Source organism: Eupeodes corollae, chromosome 2 (genome assembly GCF_945859685.1).
Source record: "Eupeodes corollae chromosome 2, idEupCoro1.1, whole genome shotgun sequence".
NCBI classification, from domain to species: Eukaryota; Metazoa; Arthropoda; class Insecta; order Diptera; family Syrphidae; genus Eupeodes; species Eupeodes corollae.
Genome location: NC_079148.1, coordinates 14,540,469 through 14,565,836, shown reverse-complemented (window position 1 = coordinate 14,565,836; position 25,368 = coordinate 14,540,469). Strand labels below are relative to the sequence as shown.

General features: G+C 38.3%; 1 protein-coding gene across 1 annotated transcript; it reads left to right on the top strand.

The window, feature by feature from the left end:
* Nucleotides 1-808: 808 nt before the first annotated feature.
* On the top strand, nt 809-23,539 carry LOC129944311 (receptor-mediated endocytosis protein 6 homolog). Its single transcript, XM_056053656.1, has 9 exons — nt 809-1,316; nt 14,827-15,046; nt 15,118-15,270; nt 15,333-18,856; nt 18,923-19,037; nt 19,118-19,689; nt 19,760-19,930; nt 22,620-22,716; nt 22,787-23,539. The coding sequence occupies exons 2-9, from the start codon at nt 14,900-14,902 to the stop codon at nt 22,919-22,921; spliced, it is 4,914 nt and encodes a 1,637-aa protein (XP_055909631.1). The 5' UTR covers nt 809-1,316; nt 14,827-14,899; the 3' UTR covers nt 22,922-23,539.
* The last annotated feature ends 1,829 nt before the right edge of the window (nt 23,540-25,368 follow it).

Below are 25,368 nucleotides of genomic sequence, written 5' to 3'. Positions count from 1 at the left end.
TACAAAATTTTCCAGCCTATTTTTCCATTCAGAACTTCTAATGTTTCGGCCAATTCCATCACAGCTGCTCCAAAATATTTTAAACGAAACTTTTTCAAAACAGGACATCTTGCAATGAAGTGGTGTTCATCTTCTCTCTCATTAAAATTGCAAAGGTCACATAGGATCAGCAGATCTGGTCGATGCGGAATGTATTTTAAATTTAATAGTTCACCTCTAACTTTTAATAAAACATTTATCATACTTATCGGGAAACGGTTTTTTTATAATAAGCACACACTCAAAGGGATAACTTCCCTTATTATGTAGACACAGTGTGAGCACTAGGAAAGGGAGAGAGGGGTTGAGGAGATTTGTTCATTCTTTAAGATCTAAATTTAGTTGACTGTAAATCATTCTACTATGCGAAGATTGAGCTTCCTCTATAAAACTTCTATATGCGACATGGCTTAACTTCTCTATTATTGTTTTAAAATAGTCTTTTAGATCTGAAGGGCTTATACCGGGTAAAAAATCGATGCTTTCATCTAAGCTTAGAGCCAACTCCTCCCAGTTTTTGACTAGATTACCCCTTGATGACAAAATCTTTTTAAGTACTTGTCTCATCAATCTTTCTTCGTCCATTTCCATCACCTTAATAATGTAGTCAAGTGTATATCGACCCTTAATTTTATTAACATATCTTATTTGCACGCCATCTGCAGCCAAGCACTTACAACAATGACGCTTAGATTTTTTGTCTGTTTCGTATCCCCACCAAAATTATTTTTGACAGTTTCCATTTGCAGAAAATTTTTTAATTGTCAAAACTTTCACTGCAAGCGAACTTAAAGAAGTCGCACATAAAATTTTCTTTTCCATATAAAATTGTTTAAATTAATTTTTCAACAAATTCCCAAACATTAATTTAAATATTATTTAACATCAAATGGTTGTTAATCGAATGAGTAACGTTCTAAAAGTGTGAAAGATGTCAAAAGTGCATTAAAATCGAAGCAAAGAAACGAACAAATTTTCATTCAATTCTTGGGAAAACAAAAACAACAAAACATTCAGAGCCCCAAGAGCTGCACTGGCTCTGGGTTTCTTTTTTTTCGTTCTTTCTTCTTCGTTTTGCTTCTTTTCTATTGTGAATAATAAAAATAATGTGATGAAAAATTATTGCTGGTGGAATTAGATTGTAAGAAGAATTTTATTGGCTTCTTCAAAGCTAAAGCAAAACAAAAACTTTGTGCGGATTTTGGGCTTAATTTGATAACCAAACTAAACTCGACGTCGAGTCGACATTCTAATGAGGAAAATTAACAAACATCCAGGTAAGTAGGAGTGTTGCTTCTCTACGCAACGCAACGCAAATCAATCTCAATTAGAATAGGCGATAGTCTTACTTACTTACTTACTTAAGGTGGCGCTACAGTCCGGGGCGGACCTGGGCCTCAACCAACAAGCGTCTCCAGCCAGCTCGGTCCCTAGCTAGCTGTCTCCAGTTTCGCACGCCAAGTTGGTTGAGGTCCTCTCCCACCTGGGTGCGCCACCTGAGTCGCGGTCTTCCTCTACTGCGCCGTCCCTCGGGATTGGATTCGAAGACCTTCCGGGCTGGAGCGTTGATGTCCATCCGCTCTACATGACCTAGCCATCTAAGCCGTTGGACTTTGATTCTGCTAACTAGGTCAGTGTCGCTGTACAGCCCGTACAGCTCGTCGTTATATCTTCTCCTCCATTCTCCATCTATGCGTACGGGACCAAAAATCGCCCGAAGAATTTTTCTCTCAAAGCATCCTAAGACGCTCTCATCTTTCTTTGACAGGGTCCAGGCCTCAGCGCCATAAATGAGAACCGGGATGATGAGTGTCTTATAGATGGTGATTTTACATGCTCGAGAGAGGACTTTACTTCTCAATTGCCTTCTAAGTCCAAAGAAGCAGCGATTTGCAAGAGTTATTCTTCGTTTGATTTCAGCGCTGGTGTCGTTGTCTGCATTAATAGCGGTGCCTAGGTAGACAAAGTCCTTAACTACCTCAAAGTTATAGCTGTCCATGGTGACGTTTTGTCCAAGACGTCGTTGTTCAGTGTCCTTTTTTGATGACAGCATATACTTGGTCTTGCCCTCATTGACCATTAAACCCATCTTCTTCGCTTCCGTCGCAATGCTCAAAAACGCTCCACTGACATCACGCTTTGATCTTCCAATTATGTCAATATCATCTGCGTATCCGAGTAATTGGATGGATCTTTGGAAGATTGTGCCTCTAGTGTTGACGGTTGAGTTTTGCACAATTCTTTCCAGAACGATGTTGAAGAAGTCGCATGACAATGCATCGCCTTGCCTAAAACCTTTTTTGACATCAAATGCATCGGTAAGATCTTTTCCGACCTTGATAGAGCAGCGTGCATTCTCCATCGTCATTCTGCACAAACGGATAAGTTTGACAGGGATGCCAAAACTAGACATTGCTCGGTAGAGCTCTTCCCTATAGATGCTGTCATACGCGGCTTTAAAATCGATAAAGAGATGGTGGGTATCGATTTGAAGCTCCTGGGTTTTTTCCAAGATCTGCCGTAGTGTGAATATTTGGTCGATAGTGGACTTTCCTGGTCTGAAGCCACACTGATAAGGACCAATCAGGTTGTTGACGAATGGCTTCAGACGTTCACATAATACGGCAGAGAGGATCTTATACGCAATGTTAAGAAGACTGATGCCTCTGTAGTTGGCGCAGTTTAGAGGGTCTCCTTTCTTATGTATCGGGCACACTATGCTGAGATTCCACTCATCGGGCATGCTTTCTTCCGACCAAATTTTGCAGATGAGTTGGTGCATGCTCCGTACCAAGTCATCGCCTGCTGCTTTGAATAGTTCGGCAGCGATGCCGTCAGCTCCAGCAGCTTTGTTTGACTTAAGTTTAGATATAGCTATCTTCACTTCGTCAAGGTCGGGTAGGCGGAATTGTTGATCTGCGTCGCCGAGGTTGAGTGGTTCTATCTCCCTTACAGCGGAATTCGGTTCGTCATCGCCGTTATATAATTTGGAGAAGTGATCTTTCCATATTCTCAGCATCGACTGTGGTTCTACTACGATGTTCCCTTGATCGTCTTTACAGGCTTCGGTTCGTGGCTGGTACCCTTGGGAGGTTTTTTTTACCTTTTGGTAAAATTTACGAACCTCATTCCTGTTGTGACATCCCTCTATCTCCTCGATCGCGCGCTTCTCATGCTCCCTTTTTTTCCGTCTAAGAAGCCGGTGTTCCTCTCTCCTCTTCTGCTCGTAGAGCTCGCGAGCAGCTCTCGTCCTTTTGTGCAGCGCCGTTTTGTATGCCTCTTGTTTCGCTGCGTGAGCTTGCTGGCATTCGTCGTCAAACCAGGGGTTTCGCTGTGGTGGCCGTGTGAAACCTAGCACTTCAGAGGCGGCATCTCTGATGGCTGCAAGGCAATGTTGCCACTGGTTTTCAATGCTTAATGCAGGAAGCATAGGACTCCTTAGGAGGTTATTAGAGACACGATCGGAAAAGGACATGGCAGTCTCTTGCGATTGTAGCCGTCTAACGTCGAATCTTCTCACAGTACTTCCTTGTTTTGGCTTGGATCGGGATATCCGTAGCCGTACCTTGGCTACAACGAGGTAGTGGTCCGAGTCAATGTTGGCCTCTCGGAATGTTCGGATATCCTGGATACTGGAGAAGTGTCGTGCGTCGATCGCAATGTGGTCAATCTGGTTGACGGTTGATTGATCAGGAGATTTCCATGTCCCCTTGTGGATATTAAGATGCGTGAACTGCGTACTAGCTACCAGAACGTCTCGCCCCGCAGCGAAATCGACCAGCCTGAATCCGTTGTCGGAGGTAGTGTCGTGCAGGCTGTATCTCCCGATTATGCCACCAAAGATGTCTTCTCTTCCTAGCTTGGCATTAAAATCTCCTAAGACAATTTTAATGTCATAGCCAGGGCACTGCTCATATGTCTTGTCCAAGAGCTCGAAGAACATATCTTTGGTGTCTTCATCTTTCTCCTCTGTTGGGGCATGCGCGCATATTAGGCTTATGTTGGCGAATTTAGCCTTGATGCGGATTGTCGTGATGCGCTCGCTCACACTGTTGAAACTCAAGACTTTTTGCCTGAGCCTAGTTCCAACAACAAATCCACACCCAAATAGACGCTGTCTTTGTTCTCGGTAGCAGTCGCCGTAGTAGATATCGCAGTCTTTTAGTTTGCGTTTACCCGGTCCATCCCATCGCACTTCTTGGATGGCTGTAATATCTGCCTTGCAGCAGTTTAGGGCTTCCGCTAATTGTTCGGCTGCACGTGGTCTGTTAAGGGACCTAACATTCCACGTACATATCCGAAGTTCGTTGTCCTTATTTCGTTTGCGTGGGTTGTCAACAGTGAATCCGTCCGTATCCGAGGCTTGTTGTTGCTTCGAGACTATGATGTTTTTACGTGGCCAGGAAGTCACCCCGACGGCACAACCCCCAACCTGGAGGGCGAGATCCTTAGTATAACTCCAAGGAAGGGGAGCCGGATGAACCGCTCCTTATAGGCCTGGGCTCCGAATATGTCGAAGAAGCCCTATAAGGTGTTCACTAAGTAGTTCGACCTTACTGGAACTGTAGACGCCACCGTTGATTCTATCTCGAGAATTCGTCCGCTGCCGCCTGGATAAGGAGAGGTGCCTTAGTGGAAACACCTCTCCCCCCCTCTCTCGTTTGCTGCCCCCAACAACTTTCCACTGGGGTTGGAACCCAATCTCCAGTTGAGGTACTAGGCACCCGATGTTCACCGCGGGGAGGTGAGAGTAGGAGTTGATAGACAGAGGTGGGTTTTGAGAAAAACCTGTGGACGCTTGTGTCCTCTTGAATGCACATGTCTACCATTTGAACATCAGGCGATAGTCTAGTCTGGGAAAAAGGTAGCTCTGTGGGTATATATTCTATAAGCATCCATCCAAACGTAGTTGTCGTCGGTTTGTCAAGTATCTGCGTCATCCGGGCAACACACTTGTTTGGAGCGATTAAACTCCCACCAACCGTTTTCACGGCATACCAACATTTCATTTGAAGTTAGTTAGCTCTTTGTTTAGACTCTAGAGACAGACTCTGTACGTCCAAATTAGCTTATCGTTTTGTCTTGTGTCAACAGAGTAGTTCCACGAAAAATCAGAGAAGTTGGTTGTCAGTATTTCTAAGCAATTAATTTGCACTCCATTCCATAGCCCCATTGTCTTGGTAGGTATTTTTATTATTCGGCGCGATGGATTAATGATTGATGTGGGATAAAACAAATGTGTGATCCAGACCCATTTGAGAGAGAAACGCGGAAGAATGCAATGAACGAAGCAATATTTTCCTTCGTCGTTGTTTTGTTTTGGAAGTGGGCGTTTTGTACGTAATGGGAAGGATGGGGTGGTGTATGGGAGGTGGATTTAGCGTGTGTGCCTGGTACTGCCATTAGTGACTGATAATGCGCTGTGCTATTTGTTTTGCACGACTTGTACTGAGTCTCGTCTGACATGCATTTTTTCTCTTAAAACAAAACGCGAAAACAACACCAGCAACAAAAACTCGTTTAAAAATTATTACCTAAAATATTGTTTTTGTTTTTTGTGTGTTTAAAAAAATGAAATAAATATTTTAAATTGTTATTGTACATCAATTGAAACCGTGATGAACGCAAATGACCTTAAAATTTAAATAAAATGCATGTTTATTTGTTTTAAGAGAAACAACAATAAAACTCACAAAAGTCTAGTCGCGATTATTCTTCTTTTTTTTTGTATAAATTCATGGAAAAGTATACCCGTATTTTATTCATCTTTCCGGATGTAAACAAACATAACATGGGAACATAAAATGAACATTTGTTTCACAAATAACTAAACTTTTAGGTGGTCTTATATTTTTATTGATGTTTATGAATTTAATTTTGGTTGAATCGTTTTGTTCTGTCATATAGGGATAATTCGGGCTGTTTTTATCATTAAGGAAAATAGCTCTAGGTAGAATCCTGTTCATGGCCTTGGGTTCTTGACCTTAGACAATACATATTGTTGCTGCAATATAATTCTTTTATGAACATTTTTTTGTATTTCAGCGCGATAAATTTGAGTTATCTGGAATACTTAAATTTTTGATTAAAGTCAAACTAAATTATTTATTCAAGGTCGTTGATATGCTGAACTAAATGTTCAAGACTTATTTTTTTTTTCTATAGGTATTCGCTGTTAGCTTCTTGAAAATTCGTTAGGCTCTAGTAAAGTATTAAACTATTAAAATTCACACCAGTCCCAGACAACTGCCTGCATATTTATCTTTGATAAACCTTTCCCTTTATAATAACTACAGTGATAATAGCAATGGTCATAATTAGAAACATTCATAATTTGGTATAGACAATTAAAGTCCGCTGTTATTGAATTTATACCTAAGGTCTACATCTGCTAAATAGGACAAGAAAGGTTCCTGTAGCATCAAACACATTATTGTCGTCCTTCCCCTAAGGCTAGGGGTTGACTTACTGATAAAAATTACACAAACCCAATAAGTATCAGTAAATATACAAATCGAATGACTAAGTGTCATCGATATTTAATATAAGTTTAAAAAAGTCTGAAATGGAATTAAAAAGCATTTTTAAGAATGATGTACATTGTAGATAAAGTTCGGCTGATTGTATCCCACAAGATGTCGTTAGACCACTTGTAGGGTTATCTTTCCTAGATGTTCCACGGGATATGTTAAAGCTCCCTTGTTAATTCCAGGAACTTATGTTGGGATGTCCTCCTTGTGAGAGTATCGTGGTGGCTGTGGTTTATCCTATATGCATAGGGTATTTTTATATTACTCAATAAATCAATACATAGATGGACAAAGTCAATATCAAAGGTTAACAAAGAAGTGAATTTGTTATGTCTTGGTAGCTTAGAAAGAGGAACTCACTCGAAGCATTTCGATGTTAACATACATAAATCTGCTGGTCCGGATGGAATCCCCGCTATTGTTCAGAAGAGGTTTTTTTCATCGCTTGCAAAACCACTGCGTAAGCTTTTTCATCTGTCCTACTCTTCAGGTCTCGTTCCGAGCGGCTGGAAAACCGCTTTTGTCTAGGCTATTCCCAAAAAAGGCGAATCTACCTCACCATCTAATTACCGACCGATTGCACTTACGTCCCATCTTTCCAAGGTCATGGAAACGCTGATTAATTATCAGCTCAAGAAATATCTCGAAGATCGAAAGCTTCTTAATGACCGACAATACGGCTTTCGTAGCAATAGGTCAACTGGTTCATCTCACCGAACAGTGGAACAAATCTTTACATAGTTTTGGAGAAAGTAAGCATTTGATAGGGTTTGGCATCAGGCTCTCTTATTCGAAAATGCGTGCTTTCGCTTTTCATGAATCCCTCCTTCATTGGATTAGTAATTACCTTTCGAATCGTTCAATACCAGTTGTATTGGATGGATTCAAGTATGAAAACCACAAAATAAATGCTGGTGTGCTCCAGGGCTCTGTTCTATCTCCAACACTCTTTCTCATTTTTATTAATGATCTCCTGTCTGCAACTTCTAATCCAATACATTTTTTCACTCACGATAATACTCTTAGCTTTTCATATTCGTGTTCAGATTCACATCCCTCTTCTTCGGATGTGGAACTGCACCGACAAAATATGATAAGCTCATTAAATTCCCACCTTAACAGCATTGTTCAATGGGGAATAAAAAACCGTGTGGAATTTAATGCTTCGAAAACCCAATGCTGTCTTGCATCGTTAAAGCGAAATATACCCTCCTTGCTATCATCCATAAATGGCACTTGCATCGAGAAGACTGAACATCTCGATATTCTCGGTATGTGTATCACCAATCACCTTTTGTGGAAGGATTACATACGCGATGTCGCCAAAAATACTGCAAGATGTTTGGGCGATGCAAGAAATTTGCCTCCCCTACTGATCTAGCTGTTATCTACAAGAATTATATACGTCCAAAGATTGATAATAACTCCCATATCTGGGCTGGTGCTGCTGCAACTTACTTAAGCCTCTTGGATAGTATTGAACGTAGAGCATTAAGATTGATTACCATCATAAGATCATTAACGTCACTTGAACATCGTCGAAATGCTTCTTGTCTCATCATCTTTCACCGTTATTTTAATGGTTTATGCTCTAGAGAAAGAGCCAGCTGCATTCCTCCCCTTAAACAGTTCAACCGAAATACTTGCGTTTCTAGGAATGCTCATCAATATAGCCTTTGAGCCCAACTTCGGTCGTACTGTCAAGTACAGAGATTCGTTCTTTAGCCGTACTATGCGAATTTGGAATGCCTTGCGACACTGTATTTCCCAACCATTACAATATTTAGGAATTCAAAACCAATGTGCACCGACACCTCTTTTTAAATTCTCTCTTCCTTTCCTAGTGCTCACACTGTGTCTACATAATAAGGGTAGTATATCTGTGGTAAGGAATCGTGAAGCAAATAACTTAGCCGGAAAAACCGTTGATAGCTGGTAAGAAACTTTATATCCAGCTTAAGCTGTAATAGCCCTTGAAAGCTGTGAAAACCAACAAATGTCCAACCTATACCTAACACATTCCACCTTCCAAAAAATGAACCCAAATCAATAAAAAACCTTAGCATATAAATAATTGTTTTTCATCGCCATAGACTTTGATTTTTATCCAGCTTTCCCTAATATAAAACCGACCCATAGAACAATTTCAAAGCAGTATTCCCAAATCGAATCTGCTTTTAATTTCTTCATCCTCGTTGACGAAACATTTAAAAATCATTTACATAAACTATTAGCCCCAACGAATAAAAGAAAGATACGAACCTGAGTCTTCTTTGTTGTGATGAGTTATTATTTGCGGTATTAGGTGTCCCTGAGCTATGAGCTGAGTTGACCCACAAAAACATTCCGCGCGGTTCATCCCCTGAATTTGTTAATCCTTAGAACGCTCATAACATAAGAAATAACTTATCCCAGAACATAAAATACTGGGAACCATCTTATCGAACGAAATGGTTTGTGCATTCGATTTATTCGTTCAAATACACAAACCATTTCTTTTGATATATTATTATATTTCCCAGTATTTCATATTTTTATTATAATAAAAAGTTAGGTCCTTCAAGAAATGATAAATCTATATTCAATAAAAATACATTTCAAATAATCTATAGAAAATTATATATATTTTGATATTGTTAAGATTGGTTCAGATTGATTAGAGCCAGAAAAAGGACACTTACTTACGAAACAATAAATGTGATCTTACAAACGAATTAATAGTAATACATAAAGACATTTAAACTAACACTTCCCTACTTACGTTGTTTAGTAGCCCAGTAGCCGGTCAGCGAAACCTCAATCTTGAGACAACAAAAGGCATCACAAGGTATCAAATAACACGATATTAGCGGTCTAAATCTTGAAGGTTAAGTGTCTGTTCTAAAAATGTATGTATCACCTTCGTGTAGCTTGCTACGAAGTCGTTGGTATAAATTGTCTCTATATCTATCTTTGTCAAAGCGCACTTAGAAAACCCTTTAGAAAATGAATATTTATTAGAGCTCAACAAAATTGCTGAATGAAAAATTGACACAATATCTATCTATCCTATCTATGTATATTATAATATCCTATCTTCTATCTTTTAGCAAAAAAAAATACAAAAATGGTTAAGAGTTTTTAGTTACTAGGCCATCCGTTTCTAGAACAACAGCGTCATTAGCCAACTTATTTTATTTGTTACTATTTTTGTAACCTATTAGTTTCTTAACTCTTCTTCAAAACCTTCCCGACCTGACAATTACTTTATCTAAAAATAATCATATTAGTCACTCAATAAATAAATCAACATCCGTGTTATTAGGTTCCTTACAAATGAAAACATCTGGTCATGGAAACCTTATACATATTCTATAGGTATTTTTTATTTAGTGTCTGTGGTAAAGGCTTTTTTCAAACAAAAAAAAAGAGCAAAATTTAAGGCAACAAGTTTTCAATTTCATATTGTATCAAGTGGTTTGAATTAAGAGAAGTTTATTCATTCCAATATTATCAATTCATCAAAAAATATAGCCAATGACGAAATGAAAACAAAATTCTAGTCAACCGATAAGATATCGAGTACCTAAGTTCTTTTTTTGTTGTTTATTTTTGATGTTAGGTAATTCCCTAACAAAGTTTTGCAGTACAGATTGCATTTAAAATTGTTATTTAACTTTGATCGACTGACTGTTTTTGTATGGAAAGAATTATTAAAGTTAATTAACTGAAAAATACTCAAACAAAATCAATACACAAAGACCATATTTGTGAGGAAAGAAATTTTCGACAGTGATTTGAAAATTCAGCTTAAATGCTTTTTAAATTAAAGCATAGGATCTTCACTAAAAAACACTAAAATTTTAAGAACAAAAATCAAAGTCTTCATATTCTTAGATTTTATCTTTTCTATAATAACTGTCTAACTGGCCATAGGTACGTTTCAAGTAATATTCTATTCTGAAGATGATGAACTTTTTAGAAGTTATGCCACATAAATCATTTACAGAGCCATTCTAAATTGTTGTAAGTAGTTTTTTTAGTGGTCCATAGTTTAAGGCCAGAACAACTGAGAAATAACTTTGAAAAGAAAAAAAATCAGTTCTTGATGGTTAAGGTGTTTAGTGGCTGAAGCTTATTTCTGGTTAAATGGCTTTGTCAATAAGCAAAATGTTCGGTAAGACAATCTTCAAGCCAATAAGACATAACAATTGCATCCCTTTAAATTGACTTTTTGGAATTATGAGTATTTAAAGGGTGTCCCAAAATTAACGCAAGATTTGAATTAAATAGAAAACGCCGTTTTTAGTCTTTTGATAGTTATATTTTTATTGACTCGTAAAGTACATAGGATAGGGTTATGTATGGAATAACACATCGGACAAATGGCCTCCACGGCTTTGCATGCACATGCGCACTCTTTTGTTGAAATTTTCCATGACCATTCTGCATAAATGTGGCTGAATTTCGTTGATGCAGCGTTGAATCTCCCCCTTTAATGCACGGGTGGTTGTGGGCTTGTTGACATAGACTTGTGATTTCAAATAACCCTATAAAAAGAAGTCTAATGGTGTTAAATCACACGATCTAGGAGGTCAATTTTGATAACCGAAACTAGAGAGTACACGACCTGGAAATGACTCATGCAGTAATTGAATTGTTTCACGGGCTGTATGACATGTGGCATCGTCTTGTTGAAACCACATATTGGACACATCAATATCATCCAATTTTGGCAGAAAGAACTGTGTAATCATGTCGCGATATCGAGCACCAGTAACAGTCACTGCTTGACCAGCATCAATTTCAAAAAAATATGGCCCAATTATACCTCCAGCCCAAAATCCACACCATACAGTCACGCGTTGTGGATGCATTTGTTTTTAGACAATCACATGTGGGTTCTCCGAACCCCAAATGCGGCAATTTTGGCGATTGACAAAGCCATCAAGATGAAAATGTGCTTCATCGCTTAGGATGATTTTGCTCGTAAAATCAGGGTCCATTTGTTGATGTTCAATAATCCATTCAACGAACTTTCTTCTCTGTCCATGGTCATTAGGCTTCAATTGTTGTGTTAATTGAATTTTGTAAGTATGAAGACACAGATCTTTGGTGAGTATACGCCGTAGAGAGGTTCTTGAAATTTGCAATTCTTGTCCACGACGTCGAATTGAGGTTCCTGGATTGTCAGCAAAACTCTCACGCACTGCTTCGACATTCACATTTGAACGGCTTGTTTTTGGACGACCAGTGTGTTTGGCGTCTCCAACGGATCCAGTCTCCATGAATTTTTCAATTAATCTCTTCACAGTTGAAGAAGTTAAAACACTGTTCCGACCATATTTTGTATGAAATTTTCGAACTGCAGCCGCCAAGCTTTCACTATTTTTGAAATATTCTTTAATAATGAAGACACGTTGTTCTATCGTGTAACGCTTCATTTTTAATAACCCTATACTGTTAGCTGTCAAATTGCTTTTTTGTCAGGGTTGCCAACACTTCACTGCACAAATGGCGGCAAATTCAAATCTTGCGTTAATTTTGGGACACCCTTTACATGCAATGATGATTGACTGATTTATTTCCTAAAAAATAGTTAGCTTAACATTACCACATTTTACGGTGTTACTTCTCATGCACCGCGTTTGATCAACAATTTATTACAAAAATTGGCCCTGTTAACTAGCTCTGCGTTTATAAGACTTAATTTTGGCTGAATTTCTAGATCGTGGACAAATTGGTATAATGGTTCTGCTTGACTTTTCAAAGGCGTTTGATAGCATACACCACCCTATCCTTTAGTCCAAGTTAAGCAATAAATTAAATTTTTCAAGGAAGGCCATTCAATTCTTTCAGAGCTATTTATTAAGTAGAAGTCAATCAATAAAAACTGACATCGGAACATCCAGTCCCTATAATATGAACAGCGGAGTTCCTCAGGGTTTAGTTCTTGGACCTCTGTTGTTCTCTATGTTTATCAAAGACTTACCTGATGTTGTTCAACATTCTTCTGTACATATGTATGCAGATGATGTTATTATCTAAAACTTTTGTTACCAGAGCAACTTGTTAATACTACCGTTCTTTACTTATAACTCGTCTGTTTATCCCGATTTAGATTCAGAATGTAAGCGAAAATTAAATGTTGCTTTCAATGATTGCATTCGTTTAATTTTTGGCATACCGCGATTCGTCAGTGTTTCTCATATTAAAAATTCTCTTGTAGGTTTAAGCTTAGAAAACTATCTTAAACGTAAGAATGTGATACTACTTCACAACATAATTTATAAAAATTGGCCGACCTACTTGGAAGAACTACTTCGGTTTGCCCCACTCACAAAGAGGCTTTCGACTAATATTACCGCACTTCTCACATACTATTGCAGGAAGATCGTTCTTCGTGTCTGTAGTTCGTTTGTGGAATACTCTGCCCATCGAATTGCAGAGAATAACCTCATCTATTTTGTTCAGGAAAAGGGTATCTTTGTTTTTCACAGTTTCTTTAAGTTAACTCTATATATTCTTTTTAATTTCAACTTTGTGTATGTATTATTAAGTATTCGTCAAAAATGTAAACCTGGTAATTGTAAATTTTCATGCATCTAAAAGATGCATCTTGTTGCATTTAGTAAATTTAAAAAAAAACTCCTTTTGTTTACTTTTCATAGTTGAGTCATTGGTATATGCCGAAAAATCAGCAACTTGGGGACAAGCCGTACGTTCAACTGTTTTTTCCGAAATTGCAAGAAAGAGGACAAAAGTCTGCTTTATCTCTGAAGTTTGTAGAACAATAATCCCATTGAGGTAGTACCCGTGGCATGATGGTTAGTGCGTTGGACAGTCATGCAAGGGGTCTTGGGTTCAATCCCTGCCTGTGCCACCTTAACTTAAAAAATTAATTTTCGCGGGTACTGCCTCTTGCGAGGAATTGACAATTCCTTCAAGAGTAATTCTTGTCATGAAAAAGTGCTTTCTCAAATTAGCCGTTCGGATTCGGCCCTAAATTGTAGGTCCCTTCCATTCCTGACAACAGTACTCGCACACAGGAATGGTTGAGAGCTGTAAGTCACTAGGCCCTGGTTCACAACGGACTGTTGCGCCACCCCATTTGATTTGATTTGAATCCCATTGATCTGATAGACATATACATTCGTTCAGGAATAATCTTTTTCACTTCATAAACTCCCCCCAATTGGGTTAACGAAAAGTTATGAAGTTTCAAGTGATCTTAATTCTTTTGATAATGGTGCCCAATCAATGAAAGTGCACTAAATTTTTTTCTTCAGAGCTTCGAGCTTTATGTTGTGCAGTTTTCTTGTTAGAGCCATTATATCGGCTGTCGATCTTTAGTCAAGCTTTAAAGTCGGGTAATACTTCTCTTTACCTAGGATTATTTCGGAAAAAATAAGCTAGATATTGCACTAGGTTATAAACACAATAAATAGGCAATATTTGTATATGCTTTGACGCTTTGCTTATTGGCATAGTGACTGAGATGATGATTTTTTAACCAAAATCTTGGAACTTAATGCAGCTAATCACACAATCAACAACAGATTGCTGAGTGGGTCGGTGTAATCGTATACTTTGAAAGACTTAATTTATGCCTCTCTTTGAGTGTAACTCATCACTGTACCATATTTTAGACAGAACTTCTAGCCATCAAAAATATTTCAGAAAAGTGCAAAATTGACAAACAAAATAGGAACTGATTTTGTTTTCTGGCAAAAAAAACGCACATCGGTATAGCAATTGCTTTTATAAACTTATCCTAAAGAATGACACTATAGGTAAAGCCAAACCCTGATGAAATAAAACTAATTAAGTCGAAACTTTATACCAAACGATCTTTTAGTATATTGCACGTTATGTCCGTTATAGGTGTGCCTCCTTCAGACTGCCTTTTATAAAGGGATGGTTTTCGTTTCTTATCTTCAATGTTCATGCCCTGCCTTATTACAAAACGAAGACTTTATTTAGAAGACTTTCGCTATAATGATCTGATAATTCCGACATTTATTTTCTTAAAAGCGTAGAGAAGACTCTAAGACCCATTGGCCATTTTATCCAGGACAATCGGGTGGCTATGTTTGCTTTATTACAAAAGAGTAATACAATTTGCCTGCACACTAATTCCATGATAACGGACTCCTAAAGATCTTGCTTCACCACCCAATTCATTATATTTTCACCCCAAACCTTGTTTTGACTAATTGTAAGTTAAAAACAAATATTAATAAAGAACATTTTTTCCTTTGTTTTTGTAAAATTCCAGATTTTTACCATTTGTCCAAGTTTTGCAATTAAAATAAAAGTGCACATCCCCACACAGAACAAACAAACAAACCATGGACGGAGATGGCGAAGGTAATTTGTTGGAGATAATGGATCTTGCGCGTACCTTACGCCAAGAACAACTCTTTATCCAAAATGAACAAGCTGCCTTTGCAACATTAACCGAATCGTTGGCTTTGAGCTCTTCACAAATAGCTGAGGTAAATTTATTCTTAATACAAAAACCATATAAGTATTTTTATCCAAACATCATCTCTCTCTGTTTTCTTAGCTCGCTTACATTTGTGCTCAACAAAGACAAAATCTCAACGACCTGATCACTTCTCGTCCCGAAACGGGTCCCTCAGTTTGTTGTAGTCGTGCTAATTGTCTTGAGAACACTAAGTTCATCGATGCAAATAAAGTTAAGTTTCTTAAATATGAGGTAAAGTTTTTATTTATAATTTTCTTTAAATAAAAAGATCATCAAAAATGTTTCCCTTTTAGTACACTATTGCCTATGTGGAGCTTTTCAACTATCTCTACAGGACTCCTTATGTCTTGGCTATGGCTCTGTCAACAGGCGATCGCATTCCAGAGATCACTCCAAGTCAAATGAATTCCGTCAATCATACCATAGCCACAGGACTCTATGGCAATGCAATTCATACGAAGGATGTGGAGACTTTGCTCAAGCTACTGCGAGAACTAATTGAGATACAAATTGCAGTGAGTGAAAATCCGCGACGAATGATTCGAGCGGGGTCTTCATCATTTGCGCGGCTCTTTCATCGTCTGAACGAATCGATGTTCTCGGCGAAGATATTCCTCACGGCCGCATTATACGAACCACTTATGAATGTGCTTGTTGAGAGCGAGACGATGCTGGACGTCGATCCCAATAAAGTGGTCAAGAATTTCAACAGCAAAGAGAGGCTAAAAAGATTCGGCGAAGAAACAGCCGTAGACTATCAGGAAAAAGTTCAGAAATTCCGTGAGGAAATCATAACGAAGCTCCATAAGCTTGCCAGTTCGTTCATTTCGAATATAACCTCAAATTGGTCACTTTTCCCTTCGACTCTGCGATGGCTCATTCAAATTATGTGCCATCAGCTGAAGCAGGCACAAACCAACGAGAAGGACATCAATGAAATCATCACAGATATGGTTTTTACGCATTTCATTTGTCCAGCTATCGTCAGTCCGGATATTCTGGGCATCATAGACGCCCCAATCTCCGAGCTGGCTCGTTTTAATCTCATGCAAATTGGACAAATCATTCAGATGCTGGCTCTTATGAAGTATCAAGATGTGGATCCCAAGTTCAGCGAGGTCTATCAACTTTTCGATGCGAATATTGTCAGTAAGCTGCTGGACTTGCTGCTGGTCAGCGACTCGGGGGAGGATGTCGTCGCTATCAGATCGCAGCAGAGTGATTTTGAGAGGGCACATCTGCTCGTCACCCAATCGGAGCTAAATACATTCATTGAGTTCTTTAGAGTTCTGTTGCAAAGTGATGAACTGGCTCTGTTGGAAGAGGATCGTCTCAAACTCAAAAAGATCATCGATCATCTCCCGGAACATGTTCAAGTGAATGGGAATGGAGGAGCTGATGTGCCTGTAGCCAGTACGAGCCCGACAGAATTCCCACTTCGTTCGAAGCATGGCCTTATCAATTTGGGAAAGAGCACGAAAAATAAGCTCTCCAAGAGCCTCAGCAATGGCGCAGCCTCTTTGACTAATGGCCATTCTTCGGCGGCTCATTCTCCTCCTAACGTGCATGCAGTGGAAGAGAACGAGCCAGTTTTGGTATTCCGCATTTGCATTTCTGACGACAACACTTTGCAACCGCTCACCGAAGAGGAGGTCCTCAAGATGAATGCCATTGGACAGGAAATTACCGACGATTCAAATAATATTGAGAAGCTAGAAACCGATAGTATGGAAGGAGGGCCTTTGCTGCGTCCTCTGCATGCCAAAACAACGAGATTTTCCCTCTCACACGACGATGCCTCGATCGGAAACTCAGATAACCTCGAGGCTGTGAGTGAAGCTCCGAGCAATCACTCGGTGACGAGCTCTCTGGAATTGGAGGAAAACGACCAGAATGATAATCTCTCCGATATGGTTTCGGCGAACGTCTCGGGCCGTGGAACCCCAAATATCTCTGGCCGAGATACGCCCTCATCTCAGGTAACAGACGGTGAGTCAGTGACCAATGTGATTCCGACTCCCCAGATGGCCAAGTTGCTGTCCAAGGCCCGTTCGGATATCGAGGATAAATTTTGCAAATTCGAAATCAAGAAATTGATGGAAGGTGATGAGACTGTTTCGATAATTTCGGATACTTGGAGCACGGACGTCCTGGCGAGTGATTCTGAAACTCTGGATGCCAATGAACGGGATCGAAATTTCTCGACGCCACTCATTCCATCGGCAGTGGTTCTGCCAGGTGACAATAATTTTGACCCCCTATCGAATGCAATTCCTCAGGCCAACTACTTGGAAGGCTCTGAGACGCGGTCCGAGTCGAACTGGAGCACCGATGTGCTCGTGAGTGATTCTGAGAAACTTGCCGAGGTCGATACTGACGATAACTTGAGCATCACTGCTAAATCGGACATAACAAACGCTTCGGTGGCCGAAAATCTCTGCACTCCCGACTCGCCCTTCTTCGCACCGCGTGCCATGAACGTCAATTACAACCCCGCCGAATCTCCTGCCGAGTCAGTTGCTGGAGTGCCTAATGGGGAACCCTCCCAGGACTCAGCTTTCTTCGATGGAACGGGTCTGCAGGCAATATCTTCACTAGCTCGCAGCTCAGTTCGCACTACAAACCAGTATTCGGGAGAGAACAGCTTTCAGCAGAACTACAAGAGTGACAAGGAATCTTTCCTCTCGCCGCGCATGAGGCGTCAGAACTCAGCCGAAAGCAGTATCTCCAGTCAGAGTCTCAACATGGAGGACAAGCCGTCGACATCGAGGCCGAAGAAGCGACAGAATAGGGCGTCGACTGCATCAGTCAAGGATCTCATAGATTTCTCAGATTTTGACGACGCTGGTGGTGCAGTGGGCATCGAGGAGAAGGTTGTGCCAGTGAACGAGGATGAGGGGGAATCATTTAGTGACATCTTCGAAGCTGTCGTTGTTCACCGCAGGTCGGGCAATGAACAAAGATCGCCCCCATGTGATGATGGACGTCGCAATGGGATCAGGGTAGAGTCAGTAAAAGCTTCGGAGAGCATCAACTCTTCGCTGGTCAATATCCGACGCCATCAGAGTTTGAATTATGAAAACCACGAGATAATTGTAAATAAAAACACCCAGAGGATTACTATGACGGAGTCATCTGTCAGCGATGACGTCAAATCCCAACAGCAACAGAATCATCTCACCGATGAAGCCATGATCACGCTCAAGACAGAGGAGCTGACTCTCAATGGCCCGACACATTCGTCTCTGGAAAATGTAGTTCCAACACCACAAGCTCCATCGACATCTTTGTCTGCAACCACAACCGCAAAACCCAACAAGTCCACAGGCGCCATCCCGAAATCAATAAGTTTCGATGCTTCGGCGGATAAGGCTGCGCGTAATAATATGCACATGCGTCGACTGCAGCAGGAACACTCCCTCAAGGCAGCTCTCATACCCACAACCAGCATAAGTGCCGCCGTCACTCACGGAGTCAATGGATCAGGGATATTCAATAAGCTGAAACAGAATTTCTTTAAGAATCGTCGTGGCAATAAGCAGCACCACGCAACCACCGATGATTTTCCCAGCCGCAATGTGTCATTTTGTACAAATGCCGAGACTCTGGAATTCAATGATGTTAATATGCAGGTCGATTCAGCTGCTTCAGGAGTTGGAGGAGGAGCAGCAAATGACCAGCAGTACTGTGATAACAACGAAGATATTTTAGCCAAGTATCGGACAAAAGCCTATGCGTCCAATTCGACAACGAACTCGAATTCCACGGACAATAGTTGTCATGTTAATCGAAAGAACTCCTCTGACAGCGACAATAGGTGCGTTAGATCTCCTATGATGATCTTGTTACTGGTTCTTATCTTCTTTTTTTGTACTTATTTCAGAATTCCTAGTGTTGTTTTGCATGACAAAGTGGTGGCTTTCAATGTGGTCAAGCGAAAGATTCGAAAAGTCTTATCCAAAACTGATCTTCATACTGGGGATTTCCGACACACCACCGTAAGTTCTGAGTCGCCGACTTCCGTCTTTGTTGTTTATCAAATCTAATCTTTAATTATTTGTCTTTTTTTCACTTGCAGTTCTCAAATGCCTCTCCCTTGCTCACTTATATGCAAATTCAAATGGCCCAAGCAATTAATTTGCAAAATTCCCAACAAATCTCTTTCGTATCCGAGGCCATTCGATGTCTGGCGACTCTCGAACCAGCCCAGCATCAGCAGCTAATGGAGGAGCTACAAAGTGACATTCTTAAACGGCAAAGTTACCTGCAGTATCTTATGAGGTATCGCCAAAATTTACTCCTGATAACCGAGAATATCAGTCAATTCGAGCAACGTCTGAGAAGTGAAACGAAAATATGCAATCGACATTTGGTGGCGGTTTGCGTTCGAATGTTTCTCGAGAAACGAGAAGCTCGCATTGAGACTTTCCATGAAGATTTTATTAAGCTTACTGCAATTGACGATAGGATTTATTTGCTGGATGTTTTAATGAAAGATTTGATGTTGGAATTGGGTGAGGGTGGGTCGTTACATGGAATGGCTGAATGGCAGCTACAAGAGGCAAGAAAATCAATAGAAAGAGCTCTATTGCAGAGATTGTATCAACATGTGATGTTTCCAAATGAAGACGTTGATATGCATAGGGATAAGTAAGTTCTTAAAATAAAAAAAAAAGAAAAAGAAGTTCAATAATGCTAAATTCTTTTATTTTGGTTGTAGAGTTTTAAATGAACATATCCGAAAACTTCAGCAAGTAATAAAACCATCTCATCCAGCGTTACGTATACCACCTGAGTATTTAACGGAAGCACCATGGACATTTGCTCAACAGCAGTTATATTATATATCAGCATATACGACTCCACAGGAGAAGCTACAGTGTGTTATAAGGTAAGTAGTAACATTGTGTGCCACTAGGATCATGGGTAGTGTGTAGAATAACCTTGGCCAACTGAAATATTTTCCACGGGTCGTTTCTTTTGGCGAGGAATGCAAAAATCATTTAAAGGAAATGCTAGTTCAACTCCTATTCATCGTTTACGTTATGTTGTTCTGAAGAGGTGTTCTTCAATTTGCACTTCCGTTCCTTCTTTCCAAGATAATTAAAATGTTAATTATATATAAGAAATACCTCAAAGATAGAGGTTTCTAAATTACCGGCGTTTACGACTTTTTCATTTAACAGTAAAACAATGGTTTTGGAGAAAGTAATATTATTTTGATAGAGTTTGGCACCAAGGTCTTTTATCGAAAATATGTGCTTTTGATATTGATAAATCTCTTCTTGGTTGGATTATAAATTGCCTTTCAGATTCTTCAATAGAAGTCTGAAAACCACAAAACAAATTCTGGTGTGCTCCAGGTCTCCGAAACTGTTTCTCATTCAATGGCATTACTGTCTGACCTAGACAGTATTTTTAAATCGTTACAAATCGAGCTTCTTAAGCTCAATGGTGCCTAATCTCGAGAAAGTCTACACAACCATTGCCACTACCAATAATTGACGTCTGAATGGATTTTCGATGCAAGAAGTTTTCTCCCCTTTTGACCTTTTTGTTGTATATATTTTATTTTATTTAATTATAACGTCCAAAGATCGAGTGTAATTCCCATCTCTGGACTGATGCTTCATGTCATGTATAAAGATTCTTTTCTTAGCCGTACTACACGAATGTAAAATACTCTACACTATTTCTTTCCCGGTCAATATTCAGGAATTTAAAATCAATGTGCACACTCGCTTTGATCACTGTGTGCCTCCGGCATAGAAAGACAAAACCTTCACAAACCCTTGACTTGACGCTCATTATATTATTATAAAAAAAATTGTCTTATATGAATACGTCAAAATATATTGGCCTGCTAGTTGATCGTAAATTAAAAGTCTCAGTTGCTTTTAATAACTAAATGTTCGGTAAAAGATGAAGTCATAACAAAAAAAAAATATTTATTTGCAACACAGCCATTGTCAAGCTAGCGCCATCTGTAGTCAATTGAGAAATATGAAATTATCTCAATGTAAAGAGGAAAACATTTCTTGTGTTTATTGAGTTAATTTAAAAATTATAAGTTTTAAAAATAACGTCACTCAAATGATGCCCGTTATCTTCGGGTAAATTGCATACTCCAATCAAGCCCCACTCCGCAACTTAAATCCATAATCACGAAGGCCGTAAAAGTGCGTGTCCATTTGAGAGTACTTCTGCTAGTTAACTATCGAGAGCAACTCTCGGGAGACTGTCCATTAGTAAGGCAAGTAATTTCGCTATCACGTGCTCTCGATGTCATGTCTGCTCTTTCAAGAAAACTTCAAATTTAAGATCCTCAACTGTTTCGAAATTGATGACGTTTGTCAGTTGGTGAAATTGAATTTTTGATACAAAACGTTGGACCCATAATTTTTAAATGAAGCCATACCAGTGCGCGAGCGTATACTGGGAACACTTAGGTTTTTAGCATTATCTCGCATAGTGATAAACACATGTGTCCACTTGCGAGATTGAGAGCGACTCCCAGCACGTTTACTCTCAAATGGACACACACCTTAAGGTTTTACGCAGGCTATTCGTTTTTTTTTGTTCAAACACTGAACTGGCCTCTAAAGTTTTTTACCTATGTCCGAAAAGTTTTCCCAATATTTAGGATGTTTCAAAGAGGAAACCTAACCTGAATTTTCAACTTCTCTTTAACTTAAGATCTAAGCACCGTGCCACGTAAGCCGACGAATCACATCGTTCATGATGTAAGAAATTTCAATATTATAGGGGTGCCAACAAATTCAAGTCGAATGGGTAATTTCTGGTGCTCTTTTCTGATTAACATTAAGCTCATGGAGTTCCAAGTTGGATATAGTATCAAATCAAAGATAAAGTTGTGGTCGCATTTGATTTGAAACCCTGCATAATACCTTTTCAAACCACAAATAACTCCAGTATACACTATGAATTCACAGAGATCCCAGTAAGATGTTTCGGGATCCCTGTATATTGTGTTATGTGGCCTTGGTAATGTGTGACGATTTGATATACTTGGGTTTTGCCAGGATTTGAATATTCGATCGACTGTAGGCATTCCTGATTTAAAGCCGCTCTTATAAGGGCCTTTTAGGTTGTTGACGATAAGCCTTAGACATTCGCATACAACGGCGCTAAAGATTTTAAACGCGGAGGAGACTGATTTTTCTATAGTTAGTGCAGTTCAGATGGTCTTCATTTTAGGGTCCTGACTACAGTACTTTTCTAGATAAGATGGTAAATTCAATGTTGACGACGCGACGCAGGTCACCTTCCTGACCTAGAAAGAAATCTTTTTCTGGAGCTGGATCAGACATCCAACATCCCAGCTTTTCAAATTGGACATAAGTGATTTAGTTAACTTAATACTTGCGATATATGGAACATTGTTATGACTTTCCGAAATAAAAAAGTGCCTTGAAGAATATTTTCGAATTTAAAGCCATTCCGGTCATTTGAACAGGTTTTCGTTTACTCTTCTTCGTCAAATGGGTTTCTTCATATTAATAAAGTTTATGTGCCATTTATCGTAATAATAAAAAAAAAAAAACTTTTAATATTTTCAGATGCATCACCAATATCATGAATCTTCTTCAAATGGCATGCGATCGTGTACCAGCTGCAGATGATTTATTACCCGTTCTCATCTATGTTGTGATTAAGGTAAACAAAAAACTTTAACATCAATCCAAATTTCTAATAAACAACAAATTTCTATTTATTTTTCTTAAAGGCCAATCCACCATATTTATTATCAACAATCGAATACGTTACAAGTTTCATCGGTGAAAAATTAGACGGTGAAGAACAATTCTATTGGACTCAGTTTTGTTCGGTAGTTCAATTCATAAAAACCATGGATTATTAGAAGAGAATTAAGAAACAAAAATATTAAAATATTTATTAATTTTCATTTTCTCCCCTTCACATCTAAATTTGTTTTTCTTTTTATTATTTCTTGTCTATTATTTAATTTGTTTAGAACAAAAAAAATTATGTATTTAAACATTTAAAAAAAAAAACATTTCCTTGTTACATTTTGCCAGATTTATAAATATTCTTAAGCAGAAAATTGTTATTTTTTTACAATTGTACATCCGCGCATTCTCAGCTGAAAAAGTTGAGAAATTATAAAAGAAAAAGAAGAAAAAACAACCATAACAAAAAATTGTGTTTCAATATAAATTACAAACAAAAAAAGTATAAAAACCTTTTTTACATTTTTTCCAAAAAAAAGAAACTTTAAAAAACTTAAATAAAAGAAAACAGAAATGAGAGAAAAAGAAAACAGTTGTAACAATGCAATAACTAATTATTAAGTTAGAATATATACTAAAAGAAAGTTTCGCATACATTTTAATTATGAAAATATTATAAAGGCGTTTGTTTGTTATTAAAGGAAACAAATTAAAAAAATTTACATAATATTAATTAATTGAAAAATAATCGCCATTGGATTAAATAAAATGCTTCATGAACACAATAATTGTTATTTTTTTTTCTCGTAAAAATTGTTAAAAACATGTTGCACAGTCACCCATTAGAATAACATTGAACCTTTGTAGGATCATCTGGACTTGTATTTTGTTAACTTTAAGAATATATCAAAGCTGGAGTCACTCCTAAGGAGAAGTATCTTTTTAATATTAGTTAAGAAGATTTAAGGACAAGAAATGTGCTGGTTCAGTTTTATTTATTTTTTAAAAAATTCTGATGTATTAGAAAAATCCCAAGAATTTCTTTTTTTTCATTTTTCCTTAAAGTCGGCTCCCCGTATCCCAAAAGCCAAGCGAACACTCGACAATCATTCGACTTCTATATAAGTTTGATGTTTTCTATGGGTAAATTCAGACTCCTTTAAAAATTGATTTTTTGTGGCCAAACACAATTTTAGTTGTTTTTTATTTGTCGTTACATCATTACCAATAATTTCGTAAACGTTTTAATTATTATTGGTGTAATGAGGGGTAAATTTATACAAAAATCCAGATCTGTTGATTTGATCATAAATCAAAAATAATTCATTTATTTTACCACATGGAATGCAAAATTTGTGGTTTGACAGATCTAGATCAACAATAAATTGATTTATTTTACCCATGAAAAACAGCATTAGAATATTCATCAAGATTGCCCCAACCAGAATTACGTTTGGACCACCAATAAATTGATTTAAACTGCTATCAAAACCTCAACAACGGCGAGACGTTTGAATCAAATGGAAATAGTCCGTATTTTTTATAATGGGCGCCCTATGCCTGTAATTTAGTAGCTTGACCAAGACATAAGATATATTCTCTTTGTTGATTGCGCTGTCGTGACTATTGCAACGTATTATTTTTATTGTCCGATTTGAAACCTTTCAAACACACCTACATACATTTGCCAGTTTCTGCTGCCATATCTACTTAATTTTTGGGTCCCGTGAGAAGCGTGTCCATCAACAAACGAAAAAACTGGACGTTTAACATTGGATTTTTAAATCCATAAACCAATAAGGCCTTTCTTCTTATACTAAAGAAAAGTTTTTTCATGCATTAAGACACTCTCTGTTTTAGCCAAACACCCAGTTAGTCTTTTTAGTTTGGAATTAATTTAGCCAGTTTAAAAGGGCAATTCAGCAGAAGAAGAAGTGTTCATTCTTTAGCTTAAAAGATCATGAAAACAGTTTAGTTTTCTTTTTGATTTCGTAGAGATTTTGTATATAATTTTGGACCAACGATGTTACCAGTTTTTGGAGCCGTACTAAATTTCGTTTCATAGACTTTACAAATTCCGGAAGTATTTTCCAAAAAGTCCAAGACATCTTCTTGTGTCTGTTATTTATGCGCCGCTTAAGAATACACTTTCTGCGTTTCGTAAGCTTAAGACAGGATGGTGGCCCATAAAACCATATTAATATTTGTACCGAGTTTATTGTCCTAAAAAGAAGTTTTCCGGCCATGTTCTTGCAGAAAATCGTGCAAAGTTTTCAACGAGTCTTTCACAAGTTTGTGAGAAGCCACATTTAGGTAAATTTATAGGTCAATCTTTCATTTTGCTTTTTGAGGAAAACGATATTCCCCTAGCGACTCCCGATAGTGCCCTCAAATTTGAGAGTGTTTCTCTCCTTTGAACTTGGGTATAAAGCTCGAGAATATACCTAGTAAGTAATTGATTCTCAAAAATTCTTAAGAGAAAATAATATTCTCAATAAAATTTTTCGCTGCTTCTCAGTAGATTTTTTGGCAATTGAGGGAATAAAAACCATCCAACTCTGTAAGCCCTAAATCTTTCTTATGATTTAGTAAAAGGAGGCATACGTCAACTTATTAT